General features: G+C 41.3%; 1 protein-coding gene across 1 annotated transcript in view; it reads left to right on the forward strand.

Moving 5' to 3' along the window:
* Positions 1–5,583: 5,583 nt before the first annotated feature.
* Uri1 (URI1 prefoldin like chaperone) overlaps positions 5,584–26,419 on the forward strand; it is a 59,471-nt gene continuing 38,635 nt past the window's right edge. The window contains exon 1 of the mRNA XM_028877731.2: positions 5,584–6,015. Within this exon, the coding sequence (XP_028733564.1) occupies positions 5,905–6,015 (111 nt within the window). The 5' untranslated portion in view covers positions 5,584–5,904. The remainder of the gene's footprint in view (positions 6,016–26,419) is intronic.

Consider the following 26,419-nt stretch of genomic DNA (forward strand, 5'->3'; position numbering starts at 1 on the left):
TTTTAAATTGACACCGGACACACGCGATAGTTTTGCTTGACTGTGGTCTCTACATACTGGGCCTCATACTGCAAATGCCCTGCTCCAATTTGTTTTCTTTCTTCAACAGTAGGAATGTTTTTGTTTTAATCATGAATGTTGTATTCATTTTACTGTGGCATTAGAGAAAAAAAAAACCATAACACCCAAGACCATGACTTCATGAATATTACTGCTAAAATTACATCCTTTTAGTAAGATTGAAACAAAAATATCAAGTAAATATTAATGCAGGCGGCAAGAGGATACAGCCCCCTTCCTTGAAAAGTTCCCGGTGAAGTTGTAATATGAATGGTTGAAGCTCAAGATATACTATTTTAAAAACAGATATGTCTAAAATTGTTCTGTGTTTGGAATGGATCTGCATTGGTGTGGTCCTCTACAGCCCCAGGCACTCTGTCATAGCTCTTTCTTGGCACAAGGAGAAGGGTCTGGAACCCTCCTCTCCATCAGCTTGCTTCAGGCCACTTCCAGCCAGCCAGCTTGGTGGCTCCTTGCTTCCCTGGTCTCTGGTTCCTGTTGGAGTCTGCTTGCCGAGGTCTGGCTCCTCTCCCAGAATTCCCATTCAGCCTGGATTTGTCCTTGCAGCCCAGCTTGATTAAAGCTGTCCAGTAGTCCCTGCCATCACCTCTGCCTATCCTTGGGAAGTAGACTGCATTCTTGGCCCATTCGTTATCATTCTTTGGATCAATGCAGTTTGACACATACTTCTCACTGTGACACTAAGTTGCCATGAAACAGAAGAAGGCTGAAATGACAGTGTGCTGATTTAAGAGACTTGTGTATCTACTTGTGAATTACTGTCTTCAAGAGAATAATAACCCAGCTGGTTCTAGGGAGAGGATGAGATCTGTGGAATTGCCCCAGATAAACAGTCTACATCAGGACTGCAGTCTACCTTTAAAGTCATGAAGAATGCATTGTTGTTCTTTTACGTCATTGAGCTTTGGGTGTTTTGTTGTACAGCAATAGCTGACTGATGCATGGACACAAAGCAGCACCCAGATCCCACCCTGTATCTTACCTAGACCTAGAATGGTATTACTACACAAATGGAATCAATCATGTCTGAATTTCCATAAGCACGCTCAATGTTGGGCCAGTAATATTATCCTGCCTAGCACTGGGGAGAAGAGTTTGGGAGGGCAAATGGAGTTTAGGGAGCAATCTATATCTCTCATCCACGAACAACATGATCTCTCTCCTACTTCACAGATCTGGGAGTGAAGGAGATTTAGAGATGTCTCCTATCCTAGGGACAGTGGGCAATGCCAGGTCACATGTCCCCACTAAAGGCAAAGCATTGGAATTTTCATGTCTCTGGAACTCTAGGATTCTCTTGTGTGTCACAGATGTCAATGTTTTCCACATTCTTTCCAATTCCCTGACACTTTTGCCAGCTCTTTCAAGCTCATGTAACTTTCTTTCCAGGAAGTCATGATCCGGAGAGGACTCCAGCTTGTGCTTTGGTGAGTTGACACTCAACACTGATAGTGCTTCTCATATGTATGAGGTGTAAGGGTTTTAGCCTCAGCCATCGTATAAGATTCTCCAGAAAAAAAGGACAGATAGGTCTTATACAGAGACATGGAAGTGGATACAGAACCACGGGTATACAATGGGAATTGGCTCAGGCCGTTAAGGTTACAGTTTGTCTTAGAAATGTCTCCCACAGGCTCATGTTTTCATAGCTCAGTCCCTAGTTGGTAGTTCTATTTTGAAGGCCTTGGAGCTTTTAGGAGGTGGAGCCTGACTGGTAGAAGCATGCCACTAGGAGTTGGCCTTTGAAGGTGATACCTACTCCCACCCCTGGCCAAAGCTTCAGGTTCGTTCTATACCTGGATGGAGTAGCCACATGCTTCCACTACTGTGAATTGCCTCTGTGTAGTCCTCATAATGATGGACTGTAAAAAATCCCTGAGACCAGGAGTCCAAACCAACCCTTTCTTCCTAAGGCTGCAAAGTAACTTCTAAAGTTATGGAGGCTGAAAAGTCTCTAAATGTGCCACCTCAGCCCTGAGGACCAGGAAGGCAATTCAGTGTGAGTCAGGACCTCCACTGTCTAAGGGCAAGAGAAGGCAGTGTCTAGGAATGGAGATCAGTGTGCTGTGTCAACTAGACAACATTTGGGATCCTCATTTTTGAAAAATAATTCTTTTGTGGTGCTGGGAACTGAATTTGAGTCCCCTGGAAGAGTATTATTCTTCACCACTGAGCCAGCTCCCAAGACCTATTTTTATTTTTAATTATATATGTGTGTGTGTGTATGATGTGTATGTGTTGTGTGAGGGCTATGTGCATGTGAGAGCAGGTATCCATGGAGGCCAGTAGAGGGTGCTTGATCCCCAGAGCTGGAGGATCCAAAGTGTGCTATGGGATGGTCTGTATGTCAAATGCTCTGATTGGTCAATAAATAAAACACTGATTGGCCAGTGGCCAGGCAGGAAGTATAGGAGGGACTAACAGAGAGGAGAATTGAGAGAACAGGAAGGTGGGAGGAGTCACTGCCAGCCACCTCCATGACAAACAGCATGTGAAGATGCCGGTAAGCCACGAGCCACGTGGCAAGGTATAGATTTATAGAAATGGATTAATTTAAGATGTAAGAACTAGATAGCTAGAAGCCTGAGCCATTAGGCCAAACAGTTTAAATAATATAAGTGTCTGTGTGTTTATTTTATAAGTGGGCTGTCAGACTGCTGGGGTTTGGCGGGACCAGAGAGAAAACTCTCTAGCTACAAAAGTGTGTACTCAAAATTGAAATCTACTCACCTGAAAGAGCAGCAAGTGCCATTAACCTCAGAAACATCTCTCTAGCCTCCAGGGACCCCCATTTTGGAGTGAATGTTTGAGAAAGTTTCCAGAGAGGTTTAACTATGAGATCTGTTCTAAGTGTGGATGGCACTATCCTATGGGTTGGGGTTCTAGACTGAATGAGAAGGGAGAAAGTGTGAAGCCAGTTGAGAGGTAGAATTCCTTTTCTCTGTATCCTGGTCTGTGGAGATGTGATGATCTTGTTCCACGCTCTTGCCACTATTAACTCTGTCATGCCTTCCCCACCAAGAAGAGCTGCCCAAAACACACATGGCTGCTTGCCTTCTACTTTGGGGCCAATGGCTGGGTTCCTTATGGAAGTGTTGAGAGGATGAGGGAGAACCTTCTTAGAAGCCTCTGGAAAGAAACCTGTATTCGTGTAGTGTGACGTGCCCTCTTTAGAGCCAACCACTTTGAATACTAATCCATTGCCCTTAGACCGGAGCCAGAGGGTGGGTCAGCCTGCTATAGTGTAAGCTCTATATCATCTGGGGCTGACCACATCCAAGAGGTGTGGAGGGTGGGCAGCTGCCCATGGCCATTTCAGGGCAGAGTGGAACCAGTGATGCCAGATACATTTCTTACTTTTGGGTTGCTGTGACTGACATGACAAGAACAGCTTAAAGAAGGGAGCATTGTGTTGGTTCACCATTTGTAATACAAGTGGTAAATTGTCATGTACTTTCTTAGAAGCCTCCAGAAAGAAACCTGTATTCGTGTAGTGTGATGTGCCCTCGTTGAGAGCTGACTCTGAGAGCAAGACAGACTCCCCTTACCTCAGATTCAACCAGGTTTATCTCACTTGTCCTAGGAGGACTTTCCTGGGGCAGGCTGGTCTCATGCTTCTGTGACAGGGAGAAAGGAGAACACATAGCTATACTGCACCCTTGAGAACAGATAAAAGGTGATCCATTTCTAACTATTATTACTATTATTTATTCTGTGATATAAAATGCCTGTGGTGGGAATGAGAAGTGGGAGGCTCATCAGTGGAGAGAACCCTCTGCTCTGGCTCGAAATATCCCAAACTGAACTCCAGTCTGACTGACAGACCCAGCAGGGCTTCCCCAGTCTTTCTGGGAGACATTGTAAATGCTCAATTTCATGTTATCTATCTGCTGTTTGCTACTTATTTTATTTTTGCTTGCTCTCCCAGTCTGGTTACTCTAATTAGTTCTGCTGGATGTTGTAAGGGCCTGATTTGGTATTTTGTTATCTATCTGCCTCTTGCTATTTGTTCTTTTGCTTTGGCTTGATACATTTTTAATAAACTCACTCAAAAAGTAAAGCTGTCATAGATCATTTTCTGTATATTATATTATATTATATTATATTATATTATTTCTGTATATTTCAGAAGATTCAGTCAATTACAGCAGAGAGGCATGATGTATCTGTCTCAGTTTACTTCATAGTGAACAAGATGCAGAGTGACAAGAAGTGGCCAGGGATGATATACCCACAAAGACTCACCCCCTTTGACCCACTTCCTCCACTTAGGTTCTACATCCTAACTTTTCAACAGTCTTCCCAATTAGTTCTACCAGTTGGGGATCAAGTACTGAAACACATGGGGTCAGCTCATATTCAAAGCATACCACAAGAGGAGGAGCTACTGATGTGGCTGAGGATGGAGGGATGCTGGTGATGGCAGGAGGCAAGAAGAGTGTTTGGATTCTGACTGTATTTCAGAAGTGGCTTCATCTGCAAGGGGGGGGGTCAGGAATTTACATTCACCATCTTCCCCAAGTTGTCCCTGTCTTTTCTTCTTTGATGCAAATGAAAAAAGGGTGGATGTGGACTTGGGAGCTGCGACAAGTGGGAGATAGGACAAACAGACCCACAGAGGGCCTGTTCTTGTACACATAAGGTTGAATGAACAGTGATGGGCCTAAGTTAGGGCTTGGAGTAGAGTTAGGATACTGCCAGTTCTACTCAGTGAGGTTGACTAGAGGACTACCATAAACAGATGCCAGCTGCACAAAGGGCTGGAGGACAAAGTGGGTCCAAGAGATTTATTTATTCAGTTTTCAGACAGGGTTCCACTATATAGCTCTGGCTGGCCTGGAATTGGCTATGTGGACCAGACTGCCTTCAAACACACAGAGTGCTGGGGATTAAAGGCATGTGCCACTACATGCAACCTACTAGTTTTAAAATAGTAAGTGGAACAAGGAATAGGTATTTAGCTCAGTTAGTAGAGTGCTTGTCTAGCAAGCCCAAAGCACTGGGTTCGGTCTCCACAGCTAAACAACAAAAACCAGAACCGTAAAATAAGCGGGATAGAGCAGCAGCTACCCTTGAAAAATATGTTAAACGGTGCATATGTAGTAACATAGTAATGCTAATATAGCTTAATATATATAAGGAAAAATTGTAATGTGTGCAGTAATTAATACATATGCAAAATACAGTTGTATATTGTGCATTTTAGCTCATTAAAGCACATTAGCTCATTAAAAAGGCATGGGAAAGAGTTGAATTCGATAAAATTAAATGAGCTTATGAAACAGCCTCAGTGCACGAATTAAGTTCCTACCACCACAGGCAGCGCTGAGTGAGAGGGGACTGGCAATCTCGCCGCCTTCCCTCATCCTGAGCACGTTCCCAGGGCTCCTCTGCCTCCGCCCCGCCCCGCGGCTCTGCCCTTACCACAGCCACGCCTATTAGGGCGGAGCCTGAGAGATTCCCGGCGTGCTGCGCGGGCGGGGCGAGGGGCGGAGCGTGCACGGAGGCGCGGAGGAGGCGCGGCTGCGGCGGGACGCCTGGCTGGGCCCCGCTGCGGGAGAAGAGCGTGGCGCTCTTGGTGTAGGGCCTGCTGCTTCGAGGCGGCGGCGGCAGCGGCGGCATGCGCGTGTGAGATGAGGCCTCGGGTAGCCCGGACGCGAGCAGCGGCCCCCGGGGCAGCGGCGAAGGCCAACGCGGCCTCTTCAGACCGCGGCGCGCGGTGCATGAGGGCGAGCGCGCGGGTGCTGGGCAGTCGTCGGCCACGCCGCCTCCATAAACACTTGTTTAGGACTTGTTCGCCTCGGTGAGGCCGCGGCACCGGGCATGGAACCCCCGCCCGAGCCGGAGCCAGAGCCCCAGTCCATTTCAGAGGCCTCGGCCGCCGCGCCACTGCGCGCCCCAGAGGTGGCGCGGCTCCTCGAGGAGCAGGAAAAGGTAACAGGCCGTGCTAGGTTTCGGCCCTCGCTGACTTCCGCCTGTGGCCGCGACTGAGGCAGCCTCTAACGCGGACAGCGCTCCGCGTGCGGCGGAGATCCCCACGCGCGAGCAGCGCAGCCTCGGGCCTGCGGGGAACAAGGGGAGAAACTTTTGTCACGTGCATTTGTTGTCTTTTGTCTAGAGCCCTTTGACCTTCAGAAGAGGGATGCGGGGGATACAGAGGATGCAGGGGATAAGATAGTCTGTTGACCCGTAACAGAGCAAGTGTTGGGACTAGATAGAGTTCCGGTGCGTGGGGACTTTTTATTTTTGGTGGTGGGGGGGGTTGTACTGTAAACAGACGTAGTCTTCCTTTTACCCCTTAGCTCTCTATTGCTTAAATGTTGCTAAAATGTACGCACACGCGTGCGCACGCACGCACACACTATTCTTACTTGATTGAGCATCCAAGTTTGACTACGTTGGTGATGATGCACTTCCTGTGCATTCCCAGCTTTGGGGTTTAGTAGTCGACAAGAGAGAGGCTTTTCTGTTAAATTTTAACCTCAAGCGTATGATAAACGAGTCTTCTCTCTCTCTCTCTCCCTCTCTCCCTCTCTCCCTCTCTCCCCCTCTCCCCCTCTCTCCCCCTCTCTCCCTCTCTCTCCCTCCCTCTCTCTTCCTCCCTCTCTCTTCCTCCCTCTCTCTTCCTCCCTCTCTCTCTCCTCCCTCTCTCTCTCCTCCCTCTCTCTCTCCTCCCTCTCTCTCTCCTCTCTCTCTCTCTCTCTCTCTCTCTCTCTCTCTCTCTCTCTCTCTCTCCCCTCTCCCCTCTCCCCCTCTCCCCCTCTCCCCCTCTCCCCCTCTCCCCCTCTCTCCCTCTCTCCCTCTCTCCCTCTCTCCCCTCCCCCTCCCCCTCCCCCCTCCCTCTCCCCCTCCCCCTCTCCCCTCCCCTCGCCTCTCCTCGCCTCTCCTCTCTCTCCCCTCTCTCCCCTCTCCCCCCCCCCTCTCATGCTTTGCAACTCCGAATGGGATTTTTTTGTAAGGAAGTGTGCTCGAGTTAAGAACTACAGCTTGATTGTTCAATGTGAATACTGTGGATTCTGTAGTTTTTCAGGTTGATTACCTCTCCTGAAGTGCCTTGAAGTTCTTTGAAAACCGACGTTTAATTTGCTTAAAACGCCCCATGTATTGAGAGAGTATCATGTATTATTAAAGTTTAGGAAGTTGCATCAAAACCATCAGAATTTGAGAAGCTCCATTTTTTCTATATTTAAATATTTTTATTTATAAACCTTATTTATAATTTACTCCTTGAAAATTTCGTACATGTATGCAATCAATTGTTTCCTTCCTCCAACTTACTCCCATTCCCTCCAACAAGTCCCCCTTCCAACTTTAATGTTTTTCTTTCTTTCCTTCCTCCCTTCCTTCCCCTCCCTCCCTCCCTCCCTCCCTCCCTCCCTCTTTCTTTCTTTTCTTTTTTTTTTTAATAACCCAGTCCAGCTAGTGCTTCCCAAATGTGTAAGGGTAGGACCATCCACAGGAGCATGGGCAACATGTCAGTGACCACAACCCCATGAGTCATTCCTCCTTCCCTAACTGCTCTCAGCTGCCAGTAGCTCCTCAGTTAGAGGTGGGGCCTTGTGAGCTCCTCCCCCATCTAAGCTTGAATTTTTGCTGTGAAACCCAAACTTTTAATGAATAGACCTATGTAAACAAATGTCTACAAAATGTGATTATGCAGATATACCGAGGTTAACTACATGAAGGTTTTCCTATATCCCAAGAAATCTCTTGACTTGGAAACCACCTGTTAACAAATTGTAGGAATCTTTCCTACTTTGGTTGGCTTTTTTTTTTTTTTTTTTCTTGTATTAACTTTCCATTTTTCCCTAATATATAATACAACTGTTGAGTTTTAAACTTGTAGTTCAAGGTGGGAGTTTAAAAGTTAACCTGATTTAGTGCAATTTAAATTACAAGATAAACATTTGCCTGCCTATTACTTATGTATGGTTCTAGGTGAGCTGTGTTATCAGCCCACTTTTTAATATTTGAAACAAGGTCTCTTTAAGTTGCCCAGGCTGGCCTTGAACTTCCACTGTAGCCCAGTCTGGACTTAAAGCTCTGACCCTCTTAGACTCAGTCTCCCAAGTAGGTGGGGTTACATACCTGTGACATCAGACCTGACTTTATCTTAACTTTTAAAAAAGAGAAACAGATTTAAAAAAGGAAAATAGATGGAAAGAAGGGGGAAAAAAAACAAAGCCCTAAATAAAGCCTTGTTATTTTGATAAAACAGTTTACCTTTCTTGTTGTGAAAATGTGAAATGGACCAGGGTAGATGATGTTGCCACTGCCTTAGTTCATATGAAAGACACTTTTGCCTTCATAGTGTAAAGTGTGAGTAATGCTGACCAATGTTTCCTCCCATGTGTCATCTTTAAAAAGGAGATTCTGGTTTTTATTCTGATGTTAATGTGAATGTAATAAGAAGAGTACTTTTGGGGTGTTCTGAACAGCTTGCTGTTGTGGTTAGTATCATATTTGAGAGAATATCTATGGCTGTTAAATCCAGTGGGAGTCTGGATGTTTCAGTGGACATGAACCTCAATGCCATTGACAGTCCTATCTTGTGTTAATATTAATTTGGCATATAAAATAAATGTGCATATATGTTTTGGTTATGTAAAATACCACCTAGTTCATAATAAAGCCCTTCAGTATTTACTCAACAGACTATTTACTTATTAGAAAAATCTGTGTGTGTGGACAGGCGATTCCTAAGGCCTTAACAAAATACACTGGTTAGATAGCTGTGCTTTAATTAGAGTTAGCACAGGAAAGTTTTGATTTGTAAATTGTGAATTATCAGTTTTCTGAGGGACTTTGTTTAGGTTTTAAAGCCAACTCAGTTTTAACAGTTCTGTTTCAGGTGTGAAAGTAGAAGCATTCTGAGTGTAAAGGGAAAAATGTCATAGCTTTGTATGAGTGAACATCTAGTATCCTTTATGTCAGTCAGATACACTTAAGCTCTTAGCCTTTCCCTGTGTGAGTTCCATAAGAGGGAATTAAACTTTAAACAAAATGCTTTGATGGTGGCATCTACTTTGCTGGCTTTTAGCTGCGGAAAGTTACCTGAGTTCCTTACATAGAAGCTTAGGGAGCAGTTCTCCAAACGTGGCTTGAGAAGGGCAGTGGATAATGCTTAATTGTTGTTGACCTTGTTTCTTTGAAATCCCTCTAAGTGGACCAGGTTTTATCCTGTCCTGGTTTGATCCTGGTTGATACTGGGGCACTGAATCAGAGAATGAAAAGTTGGCGTCTTGAAGAAAAGGGTTACAGCATGAATGAGTCCCACCCCAGTCAGTGAGTGACAGCATCTGAGGTAAATGGACAGGGTTAGGATCAAGTATATTAATATTCTTTTCACTTTCATGTATGGAATCAGTGGTGAAAACACTGTAACCCCCCTCCCCCCCTTTTTTGTTAAAACTTGGTGTTACTTGTTTTTTCCTTTAAGACAATGAACCATGCTGGCCTTAAACTAGGATGGCCATGAACTCCTTCATGATCCTGCTGCCCCAGCCTCCCCAGGCATGTGTCACTGGGGCTTTTGTTTCTCCTGTTCCATCTCTAGGGGCTGGGACTAAGGGTGTGTGCAACCAGGGAGTCTATTTTTTAAGTTAAACTGTTAGGTTGGCATTCAAAGTCATGATGGGTTTCATTATTGCCTCTTTGTCTTTCATTCCCCTCCATCCTTTATTGATCTGGCAGAAAGGCATGTAAGAAGAGTTTCTGTGGTTTTGTTTAGAACGGAAAAAACCTGAAAGTCATCTGTTGGAGGATTAGTTAGTAAATCATGATGCATATGTTGAACAGGTATGCAAACTGTAGAACAGTAGGTATGATGTGAGTCCTGTTTTGCTTAGGTACTTATATAAATATTCACTTTATATAAAAACTACCGTAGAAGGATAATGGTAGGTAGTATTTTACCTAAAAATTTGTAAAATTAGAAGATTTCAGTTTTCCAGTAAAGGTGTTGAAATTTAATTTTTGTGCAAACAAGTTTGTTATAATATCCTTAATTGCTAACCAGTTTCTAAGCATGAAAAATAAGCATTGGCTGGGTTTTGAATCCTAGTTACATAGGTTTGTTTCTTACTCTAGTGGTTATTTAATTTATTGAATATATTTCCTAGTTTCTTTGTTTTTATTTTTCCTTTTCTCCTTAAAGATTTTCCTTAATCTTTCTGACAAAAGGTAAAAGAGAGAAACTCAGATTATCTTTTGTTTTATTTTGTTTTTTGAGACAGGGTCTTAGTATGTATCCCTGGCTAGCTTTGAACTTGTGGCAGTCCTCCTGCCTCAGCCTCTCCAGTGCTGGAATTCCAGGAATTCCACATCATGTAGATTAGTGTTGTGAGCCATTTGTAGAAAGATGTCTGCTCCACGGAGCTTATGCAGACTGATTCCCTTCTTCTCCAGTATGTTGAAGTATTTCAGGCTCCTTTACGCTGCACCCCACCCCCACACTTTCCCAGCATCAGTGACAGGACCATGATGAGGTATTTCAGGCTACTCTGCACAGGTTTCTTGCATGAAAGCTTGTTAAATCTGCTTCTTTGGAATTGGCATTATGTTGAAATTTTGCTTTTTTGGTTAAGGTCATATTTCTGAGATAGCTGTTTCATATTTTTAGGTAATACTACGTTTTACTAGTAGAGGTAGTGAAATTTTATTATCTGAAAGAACTTGGGTGCAGTGTGTCTCCATAGGTTCATTTTTCAGGACAGCGGTAAGATTGGGAAGATCAGTAGGGTAATTTCTTTATCACTGAGGGCTTGAAGTAATTATCGCTTGGAATTTTGAACTAGCTAATACTCTCCTTATACTAGAAGCTTGGAGAATTAAATGCAGCAGTAGTAAATATTTTAATTTTAATTTTTTCTTAAAGTAGAACATCTACTTTAGCTTAATGGAAGATTTTCATTTTTGTCTTGGTGAATTCCTGTTGGTCTAAGGAACTCTGTCAGCCAGGTAGTCCAGTAGTTGGAATCTAAGTCATAGGATTCAGTCACCTAACACTGCCAGTAAGTTAGTGAGCTCACAGTTTCAAATGAAGAGGTCACTCTTGTGAAGACATACAGAAGGCACATTTACATGTCTGATGATAATGATTGATGAGGATAAGCAGAAAAGTACAGGGAGGCAAGGACTGGTGGGGAGTGCCCCTTATATAAGCAATGTGTCAGGGTGTCCTGCAGTTTCATTAGATCAGAAACCTCAGTATGTGGGCGTGAGCCTGTGTGGAAGACATTTTGGAGAAGAGTTTTATGCAGATGGGAGTGAGTCAGGCTGAGAGCACTGCCAGGTCTCTTCACTAAGGGTTTTGAGTTTTACTTTTGCAAGAGGAGAAGCAACTGAAACACATTTGAGACTGATCTTCGTTGTAAGTACCTTTTGTCAATGCATGTGTGAAAAAAGGGAGGATCAAGCTCCCATTTCAGGGAGTCTGTTCTGTCTATGCCAAGCAATGGGCTGGATGTTTATGCAGTTCATGTTGGATGAGCCCTGTCAGTTTTCCAGTTGAATAATTTGGGCTGTTTGTATTTTTTTGTCTAGACTTCTCATGGGGTATTTCTGTCTTTGGTTCTGCCTACACTGCTGTTTTCAGAAGTGGTTATACAAGTTTATAGGCCTGCCAGCTGTGGTCCATGGTCCAGTTTCTCTACATTTTAATTACTTTAATACCTTAGGTGTTGTTCATCTCTTTCATCATCGCTACTCATTCTAGTGATTAGTAAGGTTGATTATCTTTTCAAGTGTTTTTGAACAGTTTCGACTTTTAACTTCTTGAAAGGAAAATAGCCACTGGTTGCTTTTTCACTTTCTGTGGGGGATTTTTGTCATAGTCTAGTTGATTCATAGTAACTGTTCATACATTTTTTTTATTATTATTTTTTCATTTATTTTACATACTGACCACAGTTTCCTCTCCCCTGTTCAGACATTTTTGACATGAGTGCATTTTCAGTTATGGATTATAAATTTCTTGCGGGTCTGATCTTGAGTTAACATTCTGTAATCTTGTCCTTTGATGACGTAGAATTCTTAATTTTATTTCCTTTGTGGTAGTCTATGTTTGGGCTGTGCTCATGTAGGCAAGCCCTTTTCTACTTAGCTATGTTCCAGTCCTGTTTTTAAGACACTATTTCTTCTCATGTTCTGGACAGAGCCTCTTATTACTTACTGCCTTGCATGTTGAGAGCAGCAATCTGTTCATTAGTGATTTGGGTACACTTGGGGATTGAGGCAGTCTCACTTCTGCATTTGGGTGTTTAGTTGCCACATCACCATTCACTGGGATGATCGTTTTTTCCACTTCCTTGTCATCTTGGTTATGACAGGTGATGGATGTGACTTCTTTCTGAAGTCTGTTCTGATGGCTTGTCTCTTCTTGTAGCCAGAATTATTTTGCTGTAATCATTATGGCTTCCTAAGTTACCCCCTCCCAAATTATTTATTTATTACTCTGTATGTGTTCATATATGTATGTTTTGATGTGTATTGAGATCAGCACCATTGTGGAGTTGTTTCTCTCATGTACGTGGGTTCCAGGATGGAACTCAGGTGGTCATGCTTTCCTGGTAAATGCCTGGAACCTGCTGAGCCATCTTGCTGGCCCTAGAAGTTCTCTGGTAGTATAAATGTAGTGGTAGTTACTCACGATTGCTTTGCCTCATCCAGTAGTTATGCTTTTTTGTTTGTTTTCCTGACTTTGGTAGTGTTAGGATCTCTAGTGTAAGTTATATAGTGGGCCTCAGGAATAACTATCTAGAATAACCATTAAAGACTGAGCTGATGTTTTTGTGGGTATTTCTGCTTTTTGACTTTGTGGTGCTGGAGATGGAACCAATGTCTTGTGCTTGCTAGACATGTGTTTTACTATTGAGCTACATCCCTCAGTGCTTTTTAATTTTCTGTTTTGAGAGAGGGTTTTGCTAGGTAGCTCAGGCTGGTTTCAAACTTGCAATCTTCACCTCCTGTCTATGCCAAGTAGGTGGATTATAGACATATACCAATATTCCCAATTTATATTTGCCTCTTATTAGATAAAGTAAATTTCATTATAACAGCTTTCTGAGAGCTTTAATGCTTTTTTCTGAATTGAAAAACTACAAGTAACTTATTAAAAAGAGTCTATTTGATAATTCTGATGTTGAAGTTTTCTCTTTGTTTTGAGACAGGATCTTCCAGTGTAGCCCAGGCTGGCCTAGAACTCAAACACTTCCTGCTTCAGCCTTCCCAGTGTGTGTTTTAGGTATTTCAAACTTAGGTCTTCAACTGAACCATCTCACTCTATGTAAGTTTTAGTGCATAAAACTTAAATTAGTGCAGTAGATATTTAAGAATACAGCACCATTTTAGAAGAAAGGTGGTCCAGGTATCTGAATGCTACTACAGGAAGAAGTCTTCTTTGAGTGACTGGGTCCCTCTTCCCTTCTCTTCTTAGGCCTATGCTGTTCTCTCAATTGCTATTTCTCCAACTTCCTCATTCAGGACAGCCAACTTTTATTCAACATCCATTATCTCTAGATTTGTAGTTCTTCCTGTATTGTCATGGTCATTTCTAGTACTTAGTGATACAAGATAAACCCTTGCAGATTCCCTGCTTTCAAACCCATTTCCTGTGTCTTCAGGGGTTTTCCCTAGCTTTGGTGTTAAGAAGCTTAAAAACTTGTCAAAAGTAGCAGAATTTAGAGATCTTCATTCCAATCACCTTATTTCTTGTGGATAGTTTTACCATCTAAACCATTTATATTTCATTGATACTCACTGATCTATGATTCTTACCATTGTTTCCCAAACCCTTTGATCTCTGTACATAGAGGCTGTAGCCAAAAGTATAAGCTGCTCCATGCTACCTTCCTTCTCTAGCAATCTCCAGTTTATATTATCTTGTAGGATTCGTGTATTCTAGGTCTGTCATGCAGTTGAGATCATGTATTTTGTACTAAGACTTTGGCTTATTTCTCTTGACACCTTCTCCAGGTTTGTGTTGAGTTAGAACTTAATCCCCTGGTCATTGAGTGGTATTCCATTGTGCATTGGTGGGTCATTTGGTTTGCTTTCATCTGATGGACACTTAGGTTCTTTCTGCCTTTTGGCTGTCATGAATAGTGTTATTCTGAACTGTGTAAGCATCTGAGTCTCTGTTTTCAGTTCTTTGTCATTTGCACCTGGGAATAGAGTGGTTGAATTGTATAGTAGCAGGGACCACTGCACTGTTTTCCTAGGAGCTGCATGTCGTGTCCCCACCAGCAGTATATGAAAATGCTAGTCTCTGCACGCCCTTGTCAACATTTCTTCCACCTTTTCAGTTACAGCTGTCTTTAATAAGGCTTGAAGAAGAAATAGCTATGACTGCTGTTTATCTAATGACTAGGGATGTTGCCCAACTCTTCACATGCCTAATGGCCATTTATGTGTATACTTGGAGAAATTTCTATTCATATCCTATGCCCGTATTTTAATTGGTTTATCATTTTGTTGTTGAGTTCCAAGAATTCTATATATCTGGATATTAAAGTCTAATATATATTTTACGTATTTTTCCTGATTTCTTAGCGTATGTTTTTTTGATAATGTCCTATAATACACAGCAGTTTTAAATTTTCTTTTAAGTTTTTATTTACTTTGTATGTGTTTGTGCCGTGGTATGTGCATGGAGGTCAGAGTATACCTTTGTGGAGTCTTTTCTTTCTGTGGGTTCTGAGGATTGAACTTGGGTTGCCAGGTTTGCTCATCAAGCACAACTTTACCTTGAACCTTGAAAGCCTAAGATGCAGGATTTTCTCCATAGTTTCTTTAGCTCTTCCAGAATTAACTCCTTTGTGATAGACTTTTGAATTGTGTTAAATTTATTAATATTTACTTTTTAATCTCTCACTCTTGTTTTGTGAATATAAAACATTTACATAGCTCAAAATCACAACTATATAAGAAATTTATTCCCATTGCTGCTCCTGTCTGCCCTTATAGATAACTTTTTTTTTTTTCTTTTCCGAGACAGGGTTTCTCTGTGTAGCATTGCACCTTTCCTGGAACTCACTTGGTAACCCAGGCTGGCCTCGAACTCACAGAGATCCGCTTGGCTCTGTCTCCCGAGCGCTGGGATTAAAGGCGTGCGCCACCAACGCCCGACATAGATAACTATTTTTAACTTATTTCTGATTACCTCATTATGTTTCCTCCTTTAAACTAGTGTAATTATATGCCCCTTCACCTCCATCCTGCCTCCTACACAAAAGGTAGCATAGTTCATTTTGCTTCTTGTTTATCTTATTAAATGAAATACCTGGGATTTTTCTAGTTCTGAGAGATACTTTAGCCTATTTTATAGTTGTCTCATAATCCACCGTATACGTAATCATCATTTTTTGTTACTGAACTTTTAAATTTAATATTCATGTTATTAATATTTGTTGTACAAAGTTGTAAAATAACAAGTTTCACTGTGCCATTTTCCTTCTGTATATATTGTACTTTTCTCTGACTCCTTTATTACTTTCTTGTGTGCTCCCATCCCTTTCCTCTTTCCCAATAGTCTCCCTTCTGCTTTCATGTCTTCCTCTGACCCCAATCTGTAGTTTCTATATGAAAAAAAAAAAAAAAAAAAAAAAAAAAGCAAAAAACTAAAAAGAAAGGGGCTGGAGAGATGGCTCAGAGATTAAGAGCACTAGCTGCTCTTCCAGAGGTCCTGAATTCAATTCCCAGCAGCCACATGGTGGCTCGAAACCATTTGTAATGAGATCTGGTGCCCTCTTCTGGACTGCACTTGTACATGCAGACAGAACACTGTACATAATAAATAAATAAATAAAGTAAAACAAAACAAAACAAACAAAAAAAAACATGTAAAATTTGTCTGACTCTGGCCTGTTTTGCCTAACATGATGATACCGTATATTTTCTTGCTGACAACATTCTTTTTTTCATTAGTGCTGAATAGTGTCTTTTTTGAGACAAGGGTCTGCCTGTGTGACTAAGGATGATTTTCAATCTCTGATTCTCCTCTTCACTTCTATTGTAGGTTTGTGCCAGCATGCTTGGTTTCATGGTGTCTTGGGCATTGAACTATTGCCTTGTGCATGGTGCAAGCTAGCCCAGTTAGCTCAGTTGGTAGAGCATGAGACTCTTAATCTCAGGGTTGTGGGTTCAAGCACCACATTGGGTGCCAGATATTGGTGAAATTATTAAGGCCACTCCACGTAGTTAAAAGGAAGATTTATTTAGTGGGTAACTTACAAATAAAGGGATAGGTAGGTTGCCGGGTCTGGAGAAGGTGTATCGCAGTCCAGCAGTGTTCTCTGGAGCTCTGCTCGGTCAACCTCCACTGTCCAGGGTCCAGGAACCGACCCTGGTCTCCAGGGTCCTCCCTTGGCCCCGCCTTGTAGGCGTGACAGTTGCCGAAGCCTCAATGGGGGTTAAAACTTCCAGATCAAAGCTGGAATGGCTACCCACTACACTTTACCATCTGAGCTACATTCTTACACCTGAATAGTATTTTTATGACCCATTTTCTTTATTTAGTCATCTGTTGATGATCACACTGATTCCATATCTTGGCTGTTGCGGCTAGTGCAGCAGTAAAGGAAGGCTGTACACATATCTTTTGTATGCTGCCTTTGATTTCTTTGGCTACATACCCAGAAGTGGCATAGCTGAAACATGATGTTCTGGTGTGTGTGTGTGTGTGTGTGTGTGTGTGTGTGTGTGTGTGTGTGTGTGTGTCTGTGTAATCTCAATAATTATTCCTATAGTTGCTGCACTAATGTATAATCCCACTAACTATGCCTACCCCCCCCCCAGTGTTTGTTCTCTTAAAATTTTATTTATTTATTTATTTATTCATTCATTTATCCATTCATTCATTTTTTTATTTGTTTATTTATTTATGTGTGTGTCTGCGTGAGTTTTATGTGTACCACATACATTTAGGTGCTCCTGGAGGCCAGAAGAAGCTGTTGGATCCCCTGGAACTGGAGTTACAGGCATTTGTGACAGTGTTGGTGTTGGGAACTGAATTGAGATCTCTGGAGGAGCAGTAAATGCTCTTACCTGCAGAGTCACCTCTAGCCCCTATTGGTAGTATTTTTTTTTTTTTTTTCTTTTTGATTTTTTTTCAAGACAGGGTTTCTCTGTGTAGCTTGGAGCCTGCCCTGGAACTCCCAGGCTGGCCTTGAACTCCCAGAGATCCATCTGTCTCTGCCTCCCGAGTGCTGGGATTAAAGACACCACCACCCAGCCTGGGTTATTAATAGGATTTATTACAAGTGTTTGGAAAAATTTGTTAATGGGATGGTCTAAGAATTTGTTAATGGAATGGTCTGGGCCTATTATAGTTAGTTCCTAGAGATTGGAGATTTAAAAACATAGACAAATTTGTTTTTTAAAGAACTAGTCAAGTTTTCTATGTTTTATTGTGTCAGTTTAGGAAAGTGATTATATATATATGTGTGTGTGTGTGTGTATAAATATAAAATATGCATGTATTTACACACATTAATATATAATATCATATATATTTTTTCCTGTCTTTTTAAAACCAGTAGTTTGCTAGTGGTCTTTAAAAATTGCTGTTATTTATAATTTGATTTGTCTTTGTAGGAGTTTTTCAGGCAATGAAATTGTCTCCAGGATCAATTTTTAGCTTTGTTGATTTTTTTTATTTTGTAAATATGCTTTCTCCTTCATTTCTGCTTTAAATTTTTGTCCCTTTAAGGTTTTCCCCCTTGTTTTTAAGATCATTAACATTTACTTTTTTCTTATGTATTTTGCATTTTATTTTATTTTTTTTATTGCCTTAGGTAGCTCACATATTTAATTTTACTGTGGTCAAAGAACATATGATCGAAAGCTTGGAATTTGATTCTTGTTTCATGGATAAATATATGGTCTTTTCTTAGTAAATACTTCATTTTTTTCTTTTTTGCAAATAAATTTAATTCCTCAGTTTCTGAGTTCAGCATCTCTTCTGCTAGCTCCAGTTGTTGAATGTTTTGTTCAAGTACTTTATGACTATTTTTTCTAGTGCTCTGTGCTATCAAGAGATGTGTGTTATCACCTTCATTATGGTTATAAAGCTGTGATGTTCATTGTGTACATTTTAGGATTGTCATAACTTCTGGTCAGTTGACTTTTTTTAACCATTTTGAATTTTTATTTTACTATCTTTGAAGATGTTCTTGTCTTCAAATTGCTTTTATTAGATATTAGTATGCTTTTTGTGATCTGCCATTTTTAACTTCAGTATTTGTGTTTGAAGTATGTTTCTTATAAATAGCATGTAATTGTGGTTTTAATTTTCAGTTGACATCTTTTCCTTTTAGAGCAGCTATGTCTAAATACTATTGAAATTTATCACTTTTCTATTTGATTTTACTTTTTAAAATTTGTTGTAAAAGACATCACCCTGTCTTGAAGCCTTTTTTTTTTTTTTTTTTTTTGGTTTTTCAAGACAGGATTTCTCTGTGTAGCTTTATGCCTTTCCTGGAACTCAGTCTGTAGCCCAAGTTGGCCTCAAACTCACAGAGATCTGCCTGCCTCTGCCTCTGGAGTGCTGGGATTAAAGGCGTGCGACACCACTGCCCGGCTGAAGACTTTTTTTTTAATCTACAAAAGCTAGACTGTGGTATTAAATAGTAGCTCTGTTTTTTATCCTACCCACCCATGGACAAGCACCCTTCTGCCTTTTCTGTCTCAGAGTTAGACTAATCCAGGTTGCTCATGGAAGCAGTCATATAGTTTTGCCCTGTTTTCACTGGCCTGTTGGACTTACTGTAATATGTTCAAAGCATGCATGCTGTAGCATTTATCATAATCTCCCCCTTCACTGGCCTGTTGGACTTACTGTAATATGTTCAAAGCAAGCATGCTGTAGCACTTATCATAATCTCCCCCTTTGTTGTGTGTGTGCATGTGTATTTGTGTATACACTTCCATGTGTTTTCTATATGTTTATGAATGTGGTTATGCACATGCCATGGTGTACTTGTGGAGGTCAGGAAAACTTCAGGTGTTAGTCCCTGCCTTCCACCTTGTTTGAGACTGTCCATCTGTTGTGAGCTGCTGCATACACTAGGTGAGCTGGCCTTCGAATTCCCAGGGATTCTCCTTTCTCTGCCTTCTAACTCCTTGTAGGAGCCTAGGATTACAGGTGTGTGTGTGTGTGTGTGTGTGTGTGTGTGTGTGTGTGTGTGTGTGTGTATATGTGTGTATGTGTGTATGTGTATGTGTGTGTTTGGATTTTATGTGGATTCTAGGCATTAAAACCCAGGTCCTTATGATTGTATGGCAAATACTTTTACCCAATGGAGCCATCTTTTCAGCCCTGACTGTGTTTTAAGACAGGATCTGGGTAGGAAGTCCCCCATCTCCAGACTTGTTTCACTCTGTCTTACAGTAGCCTATCGCTGGCACACCCAGGTCTAGAATTACTATTCCTTCTTAAGGATAAGTAATATTTCATTGTATTCTATAGTGTATTAGAAGTTGTTTTATATTATACTTTTTTTTATAAGTGGATGCTGTATTGCCTCCATTTTGAAGGTTGTGAATAATGCTGCTATAGACATGATGTGTACAAATTTATGCTGTTAGCTTTGAGTGCTTTGGGTGTAGTCAGAAGTTAAAATGCTATCTAGAGTTATCATAGAGTAAGTCTGTGTTTAGTGTTTGAGGAGCTGCCATATGACTTCTACACTTATATCTGCCCAGCAACAATTCTCAATGGCTTCAACTTTTCTACATCCTCAACAGTACTTGTTATTTTCTGTTTTATCTTTTAAATGATGGCCAGCCTGTTATATGTGAAGTGGTCTCTCACTATTCTGTTTTACCTACTTTCTTGTTGTTTCTTTGCTGTTTTCCCCCTTTATGCTGACTTTGGATTCATCAAACATAACTTTATTGTTACTTCTGCTTATTAATGTCTTTATGATAGATCATTGAAGTACATTGTTAGTACAGTGTACTGTGTGCTACAAATTTATACTAGGTTTCTACCATCCAGGTCCAGCATGAATTCACCCTACCTCTTTTTCTTTTCCTTTCCCCTCCTCCTCCTCATATTGATTGATTGAGATTAGGTTTCACTGTATAGCTTTGGCTGGCCTGAAACTCATAGAGATCCATCTGCCTCTGCATTCTGAGTGCTGGTATTAAAGGTGCAAGGCTCCGGTGGCTCCCACCCACATTGATTATTGCTTCAGTACATTTTGATGGTGTGTATTTTGATCATTATAATGCTGTATTTAATTGTTGCATGTGGCTGGTACTCATCTTGACACCCACCCCTGTGACCTGCATGATTGCAAGTTGCTCTGGAGTTCTCTCTGCATGTGTGCTGCTGAAGAAGGCCTGTTTGTCTTTCTTTTTCTCTTTCTTTTTCTCTTTCCTTCTTTCCTTCCTTCCTTCTTTCTTTCTTTCTTTCTTTCTTTCTTTCTTTCTTTCTTTCTTTCTTTCTTTCTTTCTCTCTCTCTCTCTCTCTTTCTTTCTCTTTCTCTCTCTCTCTCCCCTTCCCCCTCCCCCTCTCCCCCTCCTCCTCTCCCCCTCCGTCCGTCCGTCCGTCCGTCCCTCCCTCCCTCCCTCCCTCCCTCCCTCCCTCCCTTCCTTCCTTTCGTTTTGTTTTTCGAGACAGGGTTTCTCTGTGTAGCTTTGCGCCTTTCCTGGATCTCACTCTGTAGCCCAGGCTGGCCTCGAACTCACAGAGTACCGCCTGCCTCTGCCTCCCAAGTGCTGGGATTAAAGGCATGTGCCACCACTGCCTGGCTTGTATTTCTTTTAATGAAGAATGAAAATCTGGTGTGAAATTCTCAGTTATCTGTTGAAAATCTTTCAGATTTTCCTTCATATTGGTGGATGTGTTTGCTGTGCATATATATTAATGATAGATTCTTCAGTTATTTTTTTCAGCACTTTAAGATTTTATCCTGTTGTCTTCCAGTTTCTGGCATTTTATTCAGAAGTTAGCTCTAACTTTAACTTTTGTGGCTCCTCTGAAAGCTGTATGCCATCTCTCTGGCCTCTCACCTTCAGCTGTACCCAGACTTCTTTTTTCCCTTGGTTTTCATTACTAACTACATTGTTGTGCCCAGATGTTAAGAAATACTGACTTATGTTGTGTGTGGTCTCTGTTTAACGTTGGCTCTGGTAATTTTAGAAACTTCAGTTGTATGATTTTTCTTCTTTTTGATTGCCTGCTTGCCTCCCTCCTTCCCTTCTTTCTGTCTGGTGAAAGAATTTAGGGCTTTGCGCTTGCTTGACAGATGTTCTGCCACTGAGCTAGAGCCACAGCCATAGCATTTTCATTTAATTCTTTTTTTTTTTTTTTTTAAAGAGATTTCCAGTGACATTTTCTGTCTTTTCTTAAATTTTCCATCTTGTATCGTCTTGCACATGTGCACTGTAATTGTATTGCCTTGGTTTATTGACACCAGAGTTCAGACTGTATAGCCTTTGTGTTTTGTTTGCTTTCTTTTTACCTGCTGTTGGATCATGTGCTTCTGTTTTGTGGCATTGCAGTCATTTTGCGTTAAATGTAGGCATGATAGATGTATCTGAAGATGGTGTCTTCCTCTGGGAGAGGCCTCACCTGCCCTTAGATAGGCAGAGTGTGAGCTGGCCAAGGTTAGCCTCCTCCTGGCAGGTGCTGAATGGAGTGAGGGCCAAGTGCCTGCTGTAGTGAGTGGTGTGCTATTTTTGGTTCCTTTTGGACTTTGTCTGAGAGTATAGTCTGTTCACATTTCTTTGAAGTTTCTGAACTCCTTAGTTTTTATTTCCACCTCTTCCCAAAGTTTTGGTTTAGCTTTTTAGCCTTTTTAGCTTCAGGATTTGACAGGCATCCTTGGATGGAAACTAGCTTACATGTTCACAGGTCTCATTTTGTTTCTTTGCATTGTCAGACTCTCTTGCCTGCTTCTGTCCCCAGCTGTAGTTGTCTGCTCAGGACCTGACATAATGCTCACCTAGGCGCAGAATTGCCTAAAACCACATCGTGAAAGATCAGCTCTCATTTCCTCTAAATTCCTCTAAATTCCTGGTTCCTCTTCTGTTACTTTGACAACTTTTGGCTGCCTTTTTTTTTTTTTTGGTTTTTCAAGACAGGGTTTCTCTGTCTTGCTTCTCTGTGTAGCTTTGAGCCTTTTCCTGGAACTCACTCTGTAGCCCAGGATGGCCTCGAACTCATAGAGATCCACCTGCCTTTGCCTCCCGAGTGCTGGGATTGGCTGCCTTTAAAAGTGTGTTTTTCTTATTTATCTGGTGTTTACAGTTCTCATTGAGCTTTGAACTTGTATGGCTAACTTAGTTTTCCTACAGTCTGACTGACAGTGGCATATCTTAAAGTGCAGAATGGTATTTTAGAGTGTTTTAATTTTGCTTTTGTATTACTACTAAGTCCCCCCCCCCTTTTTTTTTTTACTGTTTGTAGTCACTGTTTAATGAATTATTTCCTTTGAGTGTTGCAGGTATGTTATTATCCTAATATGTGTGACAAGTTTCACCACACTGGCTTTCTCAAGTCAATTGTAAACCACAGAAATTCTTGAAAGGGATTTCTGTAAAAATTGACTGTGTGAAGTCAGGGTGTGTGTGTGTATGTGTGTTTTGCTTGCTTTCTTGCACATTCACTTTGTTACCAGCAGTCTCAGGTGTCTCCTGGTTGTGGAGTGCCTTACCCCTTCTGATTACCTTGGTCCTAACATCTGAAATGGATCACTTGTTGGTTTGGGTAGGAGCATGTATGGGCCTTCTCCACTCAGGCTGTAGATGCTCAAAAGGAGTTCTGTAAAGGGTCTGCTTTTTAGTGGAAACAGAGTAGTTTTCCAGAGGAAGGTATGCAAATGGACAGGGAACAATAGATGTTCCTAGTCAAATAATAGGCATGCAAGCTGTCACACAGTCCTCAGTTCCAGAAGTATAGTTCAGCCCCTCTGTAGTCATGAATCCTGCAAAGCATTGAGAACAGTTATCTTAGGTCAGTGAAATGGCCACACATTGACATAATGGGTCATGTAATACTCAGGTTTCGTTGCAAATGATATATTTACAGGGGGCATTCCGTAACAGGGTATGTGTTTTGTGTACTAAAATATATCAGATTCTTTTCTTATTTGGAGATAGAGCCTCATGTTTGAATGGCTGACGATGACCTTGAACTTCTGATTTTTCTTTTTCCCAGTGCTGGGATTACAGGTGTGTGTACACCCATTGTTGGTCTGGAGATTGCATCTTGGGCCCCATTCATGCTAGGCAAATGTTCTACCAAGTTAAATCTGCATACTCTAAAACACACAACCTCTAAGTGTGAATAAAACCTGTTCCTGAAACTTTTGGCTTGTAGTAATGGAGCCACAACCCACCCCCCACCCGCCTACACTCCGTAGCCCTGGGTGTCCTGGAATTCACTCTGTAGACCAGGCTGGCCTCGAACTCTGAGATCCACCTGCCTCTGCTTCCCAAATGCTGGGATTAAAGTGTGCCACCATTGCCAGTCCAGCCACACTTCTTTTAAAAGGATTGTTGCATGCAGCCTGTGTCGATGTAGCCTCTACCCCCCTGGAGCTTCCAGCCTGTGGTGGAGTATTCTGTACACCTAATTTAAATAATCCCAGGAACATGTCAGTGTCTTCATTCTTAGAAATGCTACATACTGTAATTGTTAACACTCTCAAAATTTCCAGTAGGAGAAAGGTGTGTGTTACCAGAATACTTGGGATTGTGAGTGATAAATCATAAAAGGGAAAAGATCCATAAACTATAAGGAAGACAAACAAGGGATCAAGACAGGCACCAGACAGGAGAGGTGAGGAGAGTGGCGAGTGCTGGGGTAATGTCTCCCAGTCCTGGGTTAGAGAATTGGACAAAGCCATGGAGTAAAGGTTGACCCTTACTCTCTTTGACCTTATCTGAGCTTTAAGTATCGTTTAAAGTGTTTTAAGAAGTGCTGTGGTGTAATGGCATTTAGAGAGTTGGTGATAGTTTCACTTTGGGTGCATGTCAATTATAAAGTTGTCTAAAGTTGAATTTCTTTTTCCGTGCTGCTTTTACTACAGCAACCGTCAATCTATTGCTCTTTACTACATTGCTTACTGCATCCTGACTTGCTCCTTTCAAAGACTTTGTTTAAAAGATAAGTGATTTTTATGAATTTTTGTTTTTAGAGACAAAGTCTTGCTGTTTTAGCCCAGGCTGGCCAGAAACTTTTGATCCTCCTGTCTCTGCTTCCTAAATACTGGGATTACAGAATTTGTGTCACCAGCCCAGCAAAAGTTGCAATTGTTACTGATTTTGTTGAAAGTACACTTCCTTTATACAGTTCTTTGTTATAGTGATACCTAGTATCTCCTTAGTTGACAGCCTGCCATTTTTAAAAAAGGTTCTTTTATCATTTAGGAAGCTCTCATGTGACCATGCTTGCCTAGCATCCCCTGACTCCAGTGCAGTGAGAACTTTGAGCAGTTTTACAACCTAATGGGGAGATGTGTCTTGAAGCTGCAGTCCAGCAAGAGAAGCTGACCTAATGAATTTATAGAGAGCCTGCAGAGCTGTTCCCAAACTACTCTTGATACAGTAGCCTGTGCAGGAAGAAACTGAGGTTGCAGGTAGGGCAAGCAGTTTTAGAAGTGAAGCAAAGCCTTCCTGAGGGAAGGATCAGAGGTTAGAAGTGCACCTAACCTTGCAGGTTCTCTGCATCAGTCCAACTTGGCCCTGCTGCTGTTCTGCACTTGGAGATGGCATGGGTTGATGCCCCCTTGTGGTCCGTTATCAAATAAATAGCATAAACAAATAAGCACAGGAGAGCTCACTGCATGTTAAACCCTCCCTTCTCATTCCTTTAAAGTAATGTTTAAAAAGCATTTTCTAAGGGAAACAAAGCTGTTGTTTTCTGTATAGTACACAATTTGCCAGGCATGATTTTGATCCTTTGTAACAGAACATGTGAGTGCTGTGCTGAGGAGGGTATGGAGAAGTGGCAGCAGTAACTGCAGATGCAGCAGCCTTTCTTGCCATCATTATGCTTTCCAAGGTTGGAGGCAGGCTTGTCCAAGGCATCATGTACTTGGGGTCAGATAGTTGTGGTTTAAAACATTTTATGTGGCCACTTCTGGGATGAGTTATTTCATCTCAGAAAACAGGCTTCCTTTCTTTACAAAGAGGTTGTCATTGGAGTGTTTGAGTGGACTGTCATATGCAGTCTTGTTATAAATCTTAGGTCAGTACCTACATGTAAAGATGATTGTATGTTTCCTGGGTTGTTAATGATTGTTTAAACGGTGGGTCAGGTAAGGGTCCCTTTTCTTTACTGTGGCCTTACTGCTGTATTACTGTGTAAACATATATTCATAAATGTATAGTTATTATATTAAAGAATTTCCTATTTTAGTACAAGCCTGCTAAGTAGCTATTTTTAAAAAAAATATTACACTGACTCTTTAGGCATAATATTTGCAAGTTTGGATGCTTAATTTTTAAAAAACAAAAAGTTGGCATCTTTTATAGGGACCTTCCTTTTATGGTCAGCAAGGTGATGAAACACCTTTTGTTGTTTTGCTTGTTTTTAGAGACTTGCCTATAGAATCAGACCCAGTCTTACTATCATTCACTTAATATTTTAAGAAATTAGCATGAGTTACCTGGCAGAAGAAATTAGATAATTTGGTATTAATTTCACAGAAAAGTCAGTTTTTAAAATTCAGGTACATTCAGCTTTGAATCTGGATTTTTTTTTTCTTGTTTAGATTTTTTTCCTCTTGGCAGTTAAATTAAAAACATCTGAAAAAATAACTTTTTGATGATATGTGTGTGTGTGTCTGTGCGCGCACATATATAATTATGCTTTTGGCCACAGGAAACTCATTACCCACTGTTCCATGAATTTCCATATCTGCCTCCTTTCAATACTTTCTTCTGATTTCCAGGGTCCTACTTCTGTTGTGTATGTTTGTCCACTGTGTTTGGTGTTCTAAATGCTTTTTGGAACCCAGAAAGACTGTACATGTAAAGCAGTATTTTGGTAGTGAGAATGTTGCTTGTACAGTATGAAATGTAGTTTTGTTGCTGGTCTGTCTTTGAATATCTGCTTAGGGAGACTATTTTAGGAAAGAAAAGCGGTGGGGAGTGAGGAAGCGTGACTAGAACCAGGCAGAAGAGCTGTGTGGGTGATGGCAAGAACACATGCCATACTACCAGTGGCTTGTTTTTAAACATGAAAAGCGTGTGTGCCAAATTTACATATTTACTAATTAAAAAAGCTTCCTGGAAACATTAAGTAGACTATCTTCCATAACCTTTAACACCATCACTAATGGATATAGCCTAGAAAATTTCATCGAAGGTCCTTTAAATAATGTAA

Source organism: Peromyscus leucopus, chromosome 1, assembly GCF_004664715.2.
Source record: "Peromyscus leucopus breed LL Stock chromosome 1, UCI_PerLeu_2.1, whole genome shotgun sequence".
Taxonomy (NCBI): Eukaryota; Metazoa; Chordata; class Mammalia; order Rodentia; family Cricetidae; genus Peromyscus; species Peromyscus leucopus.